Genomic DNA, 14,973 nt, shown 5'->3' on the forward strand with positions numbered 1-14,973 from the left:
AAGTTCGAGCCAACGGGGTTCGACTGTACGTTGTTTTTGTTATGTTCACTCCAGGAGTAAAAAACCGTATTAGGTTTAAACAAGAACGATTTAAACAGTGTATTAATATCAACATCGATTGCACTTATTTCAATCGGAACACCTCGACTATTGTTCAACAAATATGACATCGGAAATATTCTACCCCGTAGCTTGCCGGGGATTGTCGAAGTTGTAAAAATTGACATAACAAAATTCTAAACATATTTGAATGAATATTATTTTTTTTCAGTTATTCCATTATACGGCTCTAAAGGACATGACACCATTGATTCGCTTGAGGCAGAAATTGCACGTTGTACTGAAGAAGGATTAAGAATTGCCTCCCCTGAAGATTTCCTACAAGCCCGTGATATGGGGTTTGAGCTGTGTGACTGCTCGTGGCTTATTGATGGAACTAAATGCTTTGTGCTTCAAACACCGAAGCCGACCTGCACCACCTTTTTTACTGACGGAATCATAAAGTGTAATGCTAGAACAACCGCCAATGTGTGGTGTAAGATTTAATACCACGACGAAATAAAACAATATCAAGCTTTTGGTTGTTTTTGACTTTCAAATATATTATGTAAGTGCTAAAGTTTGTTAGTATGTACTTATAAAAATGAATATTTTGATACGAGGTATTCGCTAAACCATTTTTGGGTAAGAACATACAAACAACATTGAGCATTTTAAGTGCTCTATAACCTATTTTGTAAATACATAACCAAATTGGCTAGCTATTGTTTGTATCTGCCGGTTCACCTGATTCGAAAACGTATGACTTGATTTACTGAAATTGCTATTGAAATTGGTGAATTTGAAGTATAATGCTTTCATATAGGACAAAAAATATGCTAATCTCCAATTTCAAGTACTTAAATTATTTTAACTGTGTATTTAGTAGCGGAACACGGAAAAATATTAAATGATTGGTAAATGCTGCACTCTCACGGAGTTACCGTTTTGACATTTTTTTTTAAATTTTTGTCTTAGAATGAGCAAAGTTTTGCGTACTTTTAAGCAAACCGGTGATATAAGACCGCTGTCCTAAGATCAGATTGCAAAGTTTCATGATTCCTTGTGAAAAAAAAAAATGTTTTAAGGCTAAAGGCGTTACTAACAGTTTAAGAAAAACATCATTTTTTTAACTTAAATATGAAAATCTGCGATCTGATTTTTTCTCAGCAGTCTTAAACCACTTTTCCCATGCATTTCCGCATGAATAAGCTCATTATAACAAAACATAAAAAGGTTTTCGAAGCGTTCAATTGATGAAAATGCAGTTTTTAATGTCACTTAGAACCTTTTCGCATTGATCCCTCGATTTAGTCTCTTTCACTCTCTGGTTTATGATTATTAGATCAGTCTTCCCCTAATTTAAGATCAGTTATTGATCTAGAATTTAATATTGAATAGATGGAATATACTTAACATGATATACACGTCCAATACGGTTTATATATACTGAAAGAATGCAATAGTCAAGTCCCAAACAGTTTGGTTAAGTTCAAGTAGTGATCTAAAATATGTACTGAATGAATGAAACACATCATACATGGTATACAAGTCCTATTTGGTTTGGAGAAAGGTCAAAATGTCAGTCGATACGCAAAAAAGTTTAAAAGAGTATTTGCCTACGCCGATGCGTTGTGTAAAATTCAATAAAACATGAACGCACTTAAAAACGTGCAAAAAGTCGGCATTAAGTACATGTGCGCTGCATGTGCCTGTAAGTCCTGTATGACGTCACTGGATTCTAATATTTTATTTCGGTTTATCATTTGGAAGATTATTTTTTGAAATTGAAACCACGAGTGCCGAGTGAATGCGGTATTTTTTTGCGCAGGAAATACCAGGAAATTGGCCTTACATAGGAAGCCCCCCGGGGCCAGTGGGGCTTTGGTAGGGATTTTACAATTAGTATGTCCCTTCAGGGCAGGAATTTTACCGGGGACTGGCTGGGCTGAAAGGCAAACTCCCATTTATTCCCTGGACCTGGGGGCGGGGTATACAATCAATTGGCTGTTACAATAGCGCATTTATATTGTAATTTATTCTTTAATAATGTTTTCTTTGTAAACTCATAGAGTAGGTACAATGATGCTTTTTATTATGAAACTCTATGATCACACAGTTTTAAATCTTTTGTTTACAAAGGCAGACTGTGTGGGATATTAATGTTTCAAACAATAACTGCATCACATATTTGAAAAGTGTTTGCATTAGGTACTCAGAATTGTATTCCTTTGTTTGCAGATTGACTTGGGATCCCTAATCATAGAAGTACTTGGGGGTTACCTGTTAGTTCCATTATTATTTGTTAAGGTTCCTCAAGTCATTGCATAATGCATACGAGTTTAACCCCTCAGTAAATTTACATTTTACTGACCGTTCCAAGGCGATACCTAAGAGTCCTTGATAACCACCCATAGTTTTATATAGTATGTATGCAGCGAGTTGTTTGTGGAATTTGTGTTGTTGTTTAGTGTTTCTGGTTTGTTATTGCTTATTTTTCTACTCTAGAGCATTGGCGTTGACTATCTATGTGCCATTTAAGTAAGGTTATGTTTCAACTTTTCGACTTCTGGACTTGTTTCTGTAGTACATATATTAAGTTTTTGACAATGTCTATGCATTAACATATTATACTATTAATATAAGACTACAAAGTAAGAGTAAGATTGGTACAGATAATGTATTAAAATATATCCTTGTGTTACGCAGATTATCGTTGACAACAATGGAAATTTCTTCCGTTACACTTCATACATACCATAGGACAATTGACTGACAACATCTCATTTAAATGAATATGCTTGAGGCAGTGGAGACAACAATTATTCCATTGAATTTGCATGTTACACTAAAAAATTATTCAATAACTTAACAGTATTAGTTGCCCCATTGGCCGCGTTGTCTTGACTGCTACCAAATATTACTTACTGAGAAGGCGGACCCGGAAAAACTGGGGCAATAATCAGCAGATATCTGAATAATTTTTAATCTTTAAGCATCTGTTTTTTTTTCGGAAGCAATTAAATTGCCTCATTAATAATTCATGATTACGGGATGTCCCTAGCCAAATTGACAACGATACCCAACGAAGCGTAGCGTAGGGTAGATAGGAGCTCGGAAAGGCAATGTACGCAAATAAGAAAACAAATTTATTATTAATTAGGTACTAAGCTAATGTTTGTTTTGTAATTTGTATTTTGAATATAAGAATAAACTTTCATTAAAAATAAAAATCTATGTCACCATGATTTTATTTATTTTCTGCATTATGTATTTTGTGATTCGCAAGACACACTATTGCTTATGTTTGAAAATAAAACTTTATCCTCTCTTGTATTATCTCATTTCCAACCCGAAAGCACCTGTTGAGACAATGTAATAGAAAGATAAAGACCATATATTCTATTTCATAGTCTTAACAAGTATGGACTGTTGTTTACAACAGAAACACATATTTCTCGGCATATATATATATATACAATCATTCAAAATCCCATCCCTCTAAGCAATTGCATAAATCATGTACAGACGAACCTCATTGGCTGGAACTCCCAGGGACCAGCGAAAATACCTCGAGCCTCAGATAATTCAAGCCAAGCGAGAATGCTTACCTTAAGTCTATAGAGTTCGGTCCTCTACATCCAGTCCGAGAAATTCGAGTCAAGCAAGTTCGAGCCAACGGAGTTCGACTGTACATCCTATACTCCATTATCGCTTTCAAAGCAGGAGCATGACTTACAGTCAAAAGCGATTGGTCGTCTATTATGGTATCCAGCTTTAATTTTTGATAGACTAGATCATTCGGAAATCCTCGGCCATTTTCTATCGAAAACAACATCGGATGTATCATCATCATCGAAGTGAAATCATGTTTTGAATTACCAACTGAATTATGCGATCTAAGTAATAAATATAGCCGCCGTGTATCTCTCAATGTAAATCATTATTGTTATTATTGTTTGGTAAGCGCTTGGTCGTGTTAAAGTGAAATAGTGTATTAAATTACCAATTGAACTAAGTGATCTAAGCAATAAATAAAGTTGCCGGGCAGCTCAAAGTGTAAATTATTAATGTTTTGTAAAAGTGTTTAGTTATGTCAAACTATTTGCATCAACTCCTAAACACAATTATAATGATTAAGTATTTCAGTTTGACATCAAAATAAAAGCTTCGAAATACGTTGTTATTAGTTATACATGAGGTATCAATGGGAACTAACTAGACTCCTAAATTGGAAATGTTAACGGACGGGAACAAAAACAGAATTACAGTTATTGCTTTCAAATTATTATCGTTGGATGCGCTATGCTTCCGATTCGGCTAAGAAAATGTCGTTATCATAGATAATTAATGAGGCAGTTTCATTGGTTCCGCAAGGAAACCTCTGCGAAAATCTGTCTCTGACATATGAACAGACACTCTTACTTTTGTTCGCCCTTAGAACAAGAATTTCGGCGAAAAATTGAATTAAACTCGGTTCGCTCAATAATTACAGAAATTAAACCAGCAACTTAAACCCCTCACCCGAGGAAGCAACTAAATGTGCAGGGTAAGTTAGCAGTATTTCCTTGTGACTATGGAATTCGTTGAAAAAAGAGTTGCCAGATGCATATCCATGTAGTGAGATTTTGTCAATAAATTTTCCCACGGTATATGTGAAGTGTACTAAAAATTGTCGCCGTGTGAAATTATATATGACCTCGACCACTAAAAAGATAATTGTTTCAGTGTAAGATTATGTTGCTATACATTTCAACTCAAGTGTATACAGCCTTTGGTGTTCAGTCAGTGAAATACATTTCGATACTGAATCATACTACTTATCTTCACTGTGTTCTTGTTATTCAAACACAGTATTAAAGCTATCCAAGTCAAACTGTTAATTAATCGAGACTTTAAGTGAAACGTATATACAAAAAACACATAATATAAGATGTTTGATTGTTGGTTCACATTAGATCGATGTACTCAAGCATACCTGATCGATTTCTATATCTCAAGCGAATGCGCCCTACTTTGAGTTCATATCGTTATTGTTTGATCTAAGCGATATTTACCCGGTGACTAGCAAATATACCCTCCATTTGTTAAAAGGTAATGAATATTGTATCAAATTGGTTCGGCATCAGGTCATTTAGACGTCAACTGATTAGCCAGTGCTAATCACATATAGTTATTGACAGGGCAAACTCCGTTTACTCATATTCAATCAGTTGGAATTTGTTTACTGAAAAAGACTAGATGGTTGCTAAACCATTATACAGATTAAGTAAGAAGTGCAATATTTTAAACGGAAAAAAGTAGTATTGTCAGAAATTATTTAGCGATTCAAACCTTGTTGTAAAAGTATTTAATGAAAATTACAATGGTGGAGGTATATTCAATTCTGTTTGTATTCGTGTTTGGTTTAGAATTCAAGCTTGTTGAATGCCTTTCTAAATCGTCATATTACCTTGTTGAACAAGGCACTATGATAAATAACAAAACTGTTTATCACACGGAACATAAGACTATGAGTTTTCTAGCTTGCGCTTCAGAGTGTACAGCATCTGACCAATGCGGCACAGCGTCGTTTGAGAGGACATCACAAATATGTTACATGGCAACGGAGTATACGACGCATGCAGATTGTCGCGAGCATTTATTTGTATCAAATGCAAATTGGCAGACGATGTCCAAATTCGTCTATCCTGGTTGCTATTTTTACCATCAACAACAACAGCAACAACAACGACAACAACAACAACAACACAACAACATGAACAACAACAGTAGGCAAAATAACAGCAGCAGCAACAACAACACCAATATAACCAACAAAAATAACATATAAACAACCTATATTTTTATGTTATTTAATGTCAAGTGTTGTTGATATATGTTTGGAATGAGCACTTAGACCTTTATAAATCAATGTTTTAAGTTTGAGAATAAGATTAAGAAAAGTCAATTTCATTGTTTCAAAGCATTTTTAATAGTATTTTATTTTTAACAAAAGGTGAATAAACTATTTTTAACCATGTTATGTACATTTTTACCAAATGTTTAACTCAAAATAGTACTTTTACAATGAAATCAAGATAAGCAGTGTTGTCCATATTCACCAGCATCTTGACTCTGACATCTTATATAATGATAACAATATTATATGTGGGTCATCAGGCATCAAAATTAAGCATTATATATGTTTTTAAGGCTACAGATTTAAGAAAACATATTATAACTATTACAGATAAATATTGACAATTTAAGTACCTCCTCACGCTTTTGTTTCTGATGTATAGTATCAAATTATTAAATCTTTTTTTTTTAATTCTTACCATGTAACTTGATATGTGTACGACTACTGACTATGACATATCATATTATATGTTTTACTGTTTGTGCAAGTATGGGTATATTACCTTATGTATATGAAATAAACTCTATTAACTATATCTCATTCTGTATTTGTCAGACAGCAAGCTTAATGGTGATTCGAGGACCTTAAGGTATCGCTGGTCAATGTACAAGGCATTGTTATTTTAAACAGATAAAGATACTTAAAACATGTTTTAAAATCCTAATACAGTGTTGTCGGGGTCTCTGTGTGTAACAAAGAAAACTCCTCGAATGTTATCTATATTTTGTTAGTATCATATGCAATGTCAGTTTGATCGTTTCGCATCATGGTCCATGCCGAGAAATTCAAATATTAAGCTTTTTTTGAAACTCTATAAGTATGTGACGTTTTTTTTTCCTTTGTCATAATGATTGTACATGATAGTTGAAACAGATAACATAAATTAAACATTAAATCAATAGATCTTTACATTTTGTATTATCATTTGTGTAAAATGTTTCAGTAAATAAATCAAATATATGTTGAACAATTTGAAGAATTAAGTGGTAATCGATTTTCCTACATGAGTAATGAGTAATGATAAGTAATGGCAATCGTTCGATTTTTGACAATACCTGATTATCGATTAATTCAACTTTATTTAAATATTCTTACTTTTTCACTGTCTATTACTTCATTTGATATATATAACTATATATACAAAATATCAGAGCGTTGCTAGTGTTTGTTGATTTTGTTTCGAAACGCTTTGTTAGGAAAATATTAATTTGACGCTGATCATACAAACATAGCGGCTTACATATAATCCTTGTTTCAGAGTTGACAGATGTAAAGCGTTGTAAGCCTGGATGGACGATGTTTGAGGACTCCTGCTACCTGTTTGGAGACACTGATATGACATTCTACAGCGCACTGGTATTATTATATAAACCTTGTTGATAGTATTTTGCTAAATTATTTTGATAACAATCATGTTCAATCTTGTAGAGATCAATTAAACATGTTGATTCTTCCCTCGTCAGAAGACAAGATGTTGTTTGGTCGTTCTAGACACCATTTAGAACTCCTCGGCCATTTTTCTCGAAAACAACCTCGGATGTTTGCCAGTACATTAGTAAAAGAAGTTCATAAAATTTTGAAATTATATTATGAGTTAAATGTAGTGTTTTAGTTTGTTTTGTTAAATTAATTGCCAGTAAAGAGTTTTATTGCAAACATTATAAAGATTCCCAAAGGAAAAGTCATTAATTTTAACCGCTTAATTAAATCACTACGCGATCTACTTACAGCGGACTTAAAAAGACACGATTTCTGACATTGTAAACTGTCAATACATCCGAGGTTGTTTTTGATAAAAATGGCCGAGGAGATCCGAATGTCTAGACACTAGAAACTGATTCAATTGTAACGGTTATTTAGCGCTCCTGAAACGACGGTGGATTTGTTCATTCTTAATTTATTCATTTAGCAGCGCTTCCCCAGTTCACATTGAAAGGACAGAAAACAAGTATATTCATGATTTTGTTTTCTTTAGATCTCAAGGTCCGAATAACTGTTTTTTTGCGCGGTGTTCTTTTAATGTCGACTCCCGAAAAAGTTTTCTGTCCGGTGTTTTTTTTTAGCTGGTGAACGTCGTTTAAGACACATTTACAACAAACATAAAAGTATCAGTAACTAACTCGGCGAATTTTTTTTTACGCTTTTAGATGACCATACTCAACATATATATATATATACATATATATTACGAAATATTTAAATATGCAAGTAATGAAAAATCGACAAATTGTGCGACAGATTCTGAAATAAATCATTATGTTATACAATATATGTGAATTTACATAATGTTTAAGAAAAGAAATACAAAAAAAACGACATAAAAATGGATGCGTTAGAACTTTGGTTAGGTGTACAAAAAGGGTTTATTTTTGTTTCTTTCGAGTTACTAATAATGCATTTATTTGTCACAGGAATACTGTGAAGGTCTCGATGCTACCCTAGTCCACATTAACACGACGGACGAAAACCTATTTATGAAGACTGAGTTGATGCAGAAACCGAACAGTAAGAATCGATTGTTGTTAAGTTTGCGAATGTATACATACAGGGCGGTACACGGTAAAATGAGTCTACGGTGGTTTAATGGGGGAAATTTTGCGAAAAGGGGACCTTGTTTTTGGCAATATCTACCCGGTAAGTAGTATTTATATAAAAAGACTACAGAACAAGTCCAGTAGAAGATAGTTTAGATTTAAACCTCGTTCAATGGCACCCATAGTTTCTATAAGCGATGTCACCGTTTCAGCTTTTTCAGTTTTAAGGCTACTAGCTGTTTATTGTTTCGAATATCGAAGAAGTCGAAACAAAATAGATATTTAAAGACATTCTTTGACGAACCGAATGTTGATAAATGTTGAAAGCGGAATTTAAGTCTGTTCTTACCTAAACAGCAGAAGCCTCACTTTGCGTGTTACATCTCTGATAGACAATTGTTTACTGATATAAAAACATAAACATTCACTTCAATCCATTCAATGTCGTATGTGAAGACGGCACAATTTAGTCGGATGAAACCCTCAACACTGGTTAATGAATCCTGATTTTCAAACCACAGGTCCAAGTCATTGGATCGGCATGACAGACGAGGCGGAAGAAAGAACCTGGACGTATCTGGATGGAGTAAATGTGTCATTCACTCATTGGGGCACATCTCAGCCAAACAACGGACGGGCGGCCAACTGTGCCGCTTTCTGGGCTAGTTTTGACTACATGTGGGTGGACGAACCTTGTACCAGTTCGTTCAAAGCAATCTGAGAGGGTGGTGTAATTTTTACATGCTGAGTAAAACTAAACGTGCATTTCTTGATATTTAGATGCATTAGATAGTGATTAAATAAATGGGCTATGGATACAATTGTTTAAGATGGAAATTTGTGGCAAAACATACTACAAATTGTGCAGGAAATGTAAAGCATTGTATTAGCAAAAATAGACGCTAGAATTCGTTTCCTGAATATTTTATTTTTTTTCATGTTATATACGAACGACTTTATATGAACGAGGTGTATTTTACATGTATTAAATTAATTGAAAGGGTCATCGAGAGGGCTAATTGAGTTATTTATTCATTGAAAGCTACATTGGCTTGTAGTAATTTATGACGTGAACGCCTTATTAAATGATTGAGTCGTATTTGTATAGTATTGAGTGCATTCATAGGGTTCATTGAAATGGTTAATTGGTTATTTAATGCTTTGGAAGTAACGATCAATAAACATCAATGGAAAATGGTAAAACATAATTGCTCAGTCTTTCAATCCAGTGTTTGTAAATCAAAATGTTTAACAATCGAGATTGTTACTGAATATTTTGAATATTCGTGTCATCGATCTACTTGCCAAATGGTATCTTTAGCTCTGCCTTTAAAACTATAAACATACACTGAAAAGTATCGAATGCAATGAAATTAATAAAACCGTGACTATGTACTTGTACATCACGATGGATAGTGAATAATTTATGATTTCCCGTGTACAAGTTGCCGGGAAAATGGAATGAACTCGGATACAGTGAGCTACTGTGAACACTTTGAAAAATGTTTCTGTACCATCTGTGTGAAAATGCATGACCGCATCCTCAAAGACCACACTATTCTTGACAAGAGCGAACAACATTTATGGCTCAAAAAAACGGATAGTGTCTACGACATCGGGCAAGAACTAGATTGTTATATTCGGGAACCTTCCAAAGTTGACATTATTGATACTAAATCAAAACCGTATTGCAAAAGGATTCTGTTTCTAGTCAATATCTAACGTCTGGCCAAAGTGCATACTACTCGCTTGTATATAAAGATACAACAATTATTGAAAATGTAAATAAGTATATATTGAATACACGATCGAGGGAATATAGACCACGCAAACAATATTAGTTTAGTATGTTTGTGCTTAACCCTGGATTTCAAGGGTGACACGTACAAAAAAATAAGAACTTAGTTTTTGTCACAAAGTAATGATTTTTGATTTTGAATGAACACTGAATAAAAATGCTTTATATATTTACTAGTTATGCTATAATGATCAACATTCTTTTCAGGCAACAAACTAATAATTTAATCTGATTATTCCTACAAGTGTACAAATATGTGTTTGTATTAATGTAAAGACCCAAACGTGTTTAAATCATAAATACTGCATTGCCTGAAAAGTTATATATTTACCTTTAAGTGCCCGCTCAATTATTAGAACAGAAGAAATATTTTAAACTGAATTTTGATTTATTCATTTCAGCTAGAGACATAGTCTGTGAAGTTCTCGATACTCCTTTAATAACATTATGCGGAATAGTTGGGGAAGCTAACATGTCTATCGACCACGAAGGCATCCGTATTAAGTGTTCAGACAGAAAAGCGTTTGTCGAAATTCCTTTATATATGATAAGGAGATACGGTCTAAAATGAGATTTATATTTTTCTTCGAAGTTGGAAGCCGCTTCTCGTTCGGAGAGGGATCTGTATGTACAAGGTGTTGTTCACGTCAGGAAAGCGAAATTGGCGAACTCATACATGAACATAGCTGGTGGGAAAACTCAATAACTGCATATATAAATAGAAGCAGATATTGAGTTCTTGCACTCAGGTGACGACACGAACATAGCTAGTGGAATACAAATTAGAGATCAACGGTATACACATGTGTATATTATAGTAGATGCATGCTTTTGTATGTATTAATGTGCATGGATGGTACACAAATATATGTGAAGGAATGTAGTAAAAAGGCAAATGTGTAAATAAAATGCAATCATTTACGATGTCAGTTTATCGCGCGCTTCAGAAGGCATGTGTCTAGGTTTAGTGTTTTTTGTACATATTTATAATCCGAGATATGAAAACATACTTTAATAAAAACAAATAATGTTTAGTTTTTCAGGAACCGCGTCATTATTTTATAAACCCTAGATTCACTTACAATGTTCTTACAAATGCTAAGAATTATACTACTAATAGCTTGATTGTTTTAGTTTTGTGTAACCGTATCCAATTCCAATGTGTAAGATAAAATAAAATAATATTTTTTATTTAAAAACTTATTGTCGTTGCTTAATTAATTAAGCATATTTATGAAATCTATTAATAACATATTTGATAACTTCGAGCTTTAAAATACACCATTGTTGAATCGAATCAACTTTAGTAGCACGCCTGACAAAACCGAGGTACTATTTCCATAGCCAAACTATACTTTAAGTATGCTCAGGTGTTTATCTGCCGGTAGTTATTCGAGATGTGTGTATTAATCAAATAAGTTGTATTTTCAATGAGTTTTGTAATTCACTCAAAAATTACGATCGATACCGTTAAACGGTTAATGTTTAAAGGTACTCCTCTTACAATTATTAATTGCCTACAATACTAATACACACGAAGACCGCGTTTGTAATATAAACTCATTAGATATTTTTAAATTGCATGAACGCTACGCAGATGAGTGAGACAAAAAAATATAATGTGATCGATTCATTAGGTCGTTCAATTTAAGATTTAATCAAAATTTATGACGAGTTTATAGATATTGGAAAAACAAGAAAGACTTTCATATGTATATATGTATACGGTGCCTACTAAAGAATGTATGAAGAAAAAGAAACTGAGTGCAAAAAATGTAGGTATCAGGTATTAAAACAAAATAATGGAAGCCCAAAAATTTGGTATACAATAATTTACCCAGAACAGGGCTAACCCGGTGTGCTCAATTTAGCCCATGCATTTATTGAATATTTCAAGTCAACACCTTTGAAAGATTATCAAGAGTCTGTCGCTCGATAAGCTAACATGAAATTTAAATAATTAATGCGCCTTTTTAAATAAAGAAATGTAGGCCAATTCAAATCCAGAAAGGCTAACAGCATTGATGGTATTGGCACAGTGTTCTTATAGTATGAATACCATCTTAAATAAATATAATTGTTATTTAAAGATTATTTTGTTTGTCGTATTTCAAGGCATTTGTAAGTAAAATCCAAGGGGTCCAACGTAATTTGTTTTTGCGGAATCCTAGGTTAACTTACGTTTATTAAATTACATGTGCAAATCTTCAGGTAGTCTGAAAATTAAACCAATACATAACCATGCTGCTTAAAATCACTCAGCGGTTTAACGTGGCTTATTTTTTGAATAAAAACATGTTTTTCATAAACATATTCAAGCATTATAATATTACCACTTACTAAATGATTCGAACAATGCAACACTGTAGGACAATATAGAACATATTTTATTGCGTAATAAACAGTTCACCAAATATACACAATGATATGAGTAAAAAATGGCCATTGCTCTTTGACATACTGTGTCTTATGCATATATACATGGAGATCGATTGTAAATGTATGAATAGTTGTAAAAAGAAAAGATAATGAGCAGTTGATATCAAAGTAGATGGATAGTGATTAACTTTGTCCATATAAAATGTCTTTAGCATGTACAGAATGTTGTTAAAACACATGTGTGAGTGAATATTTTATTCTATAGGTAATTCACAGACAATGTCAAATTTTATTCTAATTAAAATAGATGAGTCGCAAACTATTGCAGGATATTCTCGTGTTGATAATCTGTAAACTTATTCCTTATGCTAAGATTTGGTCAAAATGGTAGATTGTAGATCATATACGGTGATTACCATAAGGCCTTTGATTCCTTCGTGCATTTTGCAAATGTTAAAAATGGAATATACAAAGACATAAAGAATAAACTTGAATACGTTATTGTCTCTAACAAAAATGTAATTGCAGTTTTTTGTAGTTTTAAGAAATAGGGGATATCTTCGATGATTTTAAACTGGTTATCTAATGGATCACTATAAGTATTACATCGATGTAAAACAAGATTGGCCAAGCTCAATATAATGTGGGTTACATTCTCACTATTGTAATTTTCTCCTGACCGTTGGTATTGAAATATGCATTTTGAAATAAAACTATAATGAATTGATTAAAATAATCAATATCAAAAAAGGAAAGCCAAATAATGATGTGAAACAATCAGAGCAATAAGGATGATGATCTGTGTTGAAATTCAACAATTTTAAATTCACACTTTGCTGGTTGTCATTTTACCAATGCATTGATACATAAAATGAATATATATATTACACCACTTAAGAATAACACATGGTTGTATAATCATATACAATATATCAATGTTACCATTTCTGCAAAACAATCTCCAAAACATGACATAACGGGTCTATGCTCCTTTATGCGTCATGAATGTGAAACGTGCGCGCTGCTGAATATACACAATCAGACAAATGGCGGTGATGTGACCGCCCAGAGGCGATTTACATATATGCTTGAAAGTGTCTGCGAAAATATCAATTATGCTTTGTAATATGTGTTCATGTTGTTGACATTTGATATGTTTCATGATTCATTTTTTAAGTTTAAGTTTCTTTTGTAAGAAATTGCCTTCGAACAATAATACAACATACAAATACAAACCACTAATTACATTAGTTCTTTTTCTCTCCATTAATTAACAATTATTCTTACTCGTTTTGATTCATACATTCTAAATCATGCATGGTATATATCTTCTACACATCGAATATCAAAATTAACATGTGTGGCTAAAAAATCGAATATTTGCTAATGATTATGATACGATCCTTCTACACTTTTACGCTCACTCCACCCATTCTTAATCATTAAGATTTTATTTCATGTCATATAACTATTATTTAGACACTAAATTTGGTTATTACTTTCAGGTATTATTTTGGCAACAAATCAATTTGGCAACAAATCAATTGTTTACAACAAGGTTGTTATTTGTTAATTTACAAAACGATGACAGATATTTTCACATAAAACATACACAATATACTCAAAACAACTTCAGTAATTTTTTTGGTTTTGTCGTAGCATTTAATGTTTCAGAACCTTTAAAATGCTAAGTACATTTGCGGACAATATTGTATCGCATTGCCATAGTTCATGCTTAACCATGCAATCCAATTTTGCAATTGTGTTTCCTTCTATTGAAATCATATAGAGTGTCTGCATTCAATTTAGACAAGATTCCTTATAAATGGTTACTTATTCGCTGGGATGAGATAATTATTTCGCTTGGAATGCCGCCTTCAGCAATTAAGCGTATTCCTTTATGACAACATTACAACTCAAACCAACCATACATGGTCAGTTTGTATTGTTTGGTTTCACAACAGTCATAGCTTTAAATAACGCTCGAAAGAATAGATCGGTGAAAAAACAAACTCTTTAAATATTTGAAACTGGTAACCCGAAGTCGAAGTTGAGATGTAATATTAGTGATATTTTTTATTCAAAATGGCATTACAATCATGCTTTGTTTAACTGACTGGTGAACGCGGTTTATTAAGTTTATTTCCAAACAGTTAGTGATATACCTGGTACATTAACAGTAATGGAATTTAAAATATATCTATTTGGGTCTGTCCTCTCCTTAAAATAAACATGTGGCTCGGTTATGATGACAATTAATGCATGCAACATATATTATTTCCATCAGATATGGAATTTATCAATTGAATGTAAAATTCTTA

The 14,973-nt window shown here is 32.9% G+C and overlaps 1 protein-coding gene across 1 annotated transcript; it reads left to right on the forward strand.

Moving 5' to 3' along the window:
* Nucleotides 1-7,237: 7,237 nt before the first annotated feature.
* On the forward strand, nucleotides 7,238-9,196 carry LOC128221626 (perlucin-like protein). The gene is made up of 3 exons (XM_052930231.1): nucleotides 7,238-7,297; nucleotides 8,353-8,446; nucleotides 8,997-9,196. The coding sequence occupies exons 1-3, from the start codon at nucleotides 7,238-7,240 to the stop codon at nucleotides 9,194-9,196; spliced, it is 354 nt and encodes a 117-aa protein (XP_052786191.1).
* Nucleotides 9,197-14,973: the final 5,777 nt, after the last annotated feature.

The sequence above is a fragment of the Mya arenaria genome, chromosome 16 (genome assembly GCF_026914265.1).
Source record: "Mya arenaria isolate MELC-2E11 chromosome 16, ASM2691426v1".
Lineage (NCBI taxonomy): Eukaryota > Metazoa > Mollusca > Bivalvia > Myida > Myidae > Mya > Mya arenaria.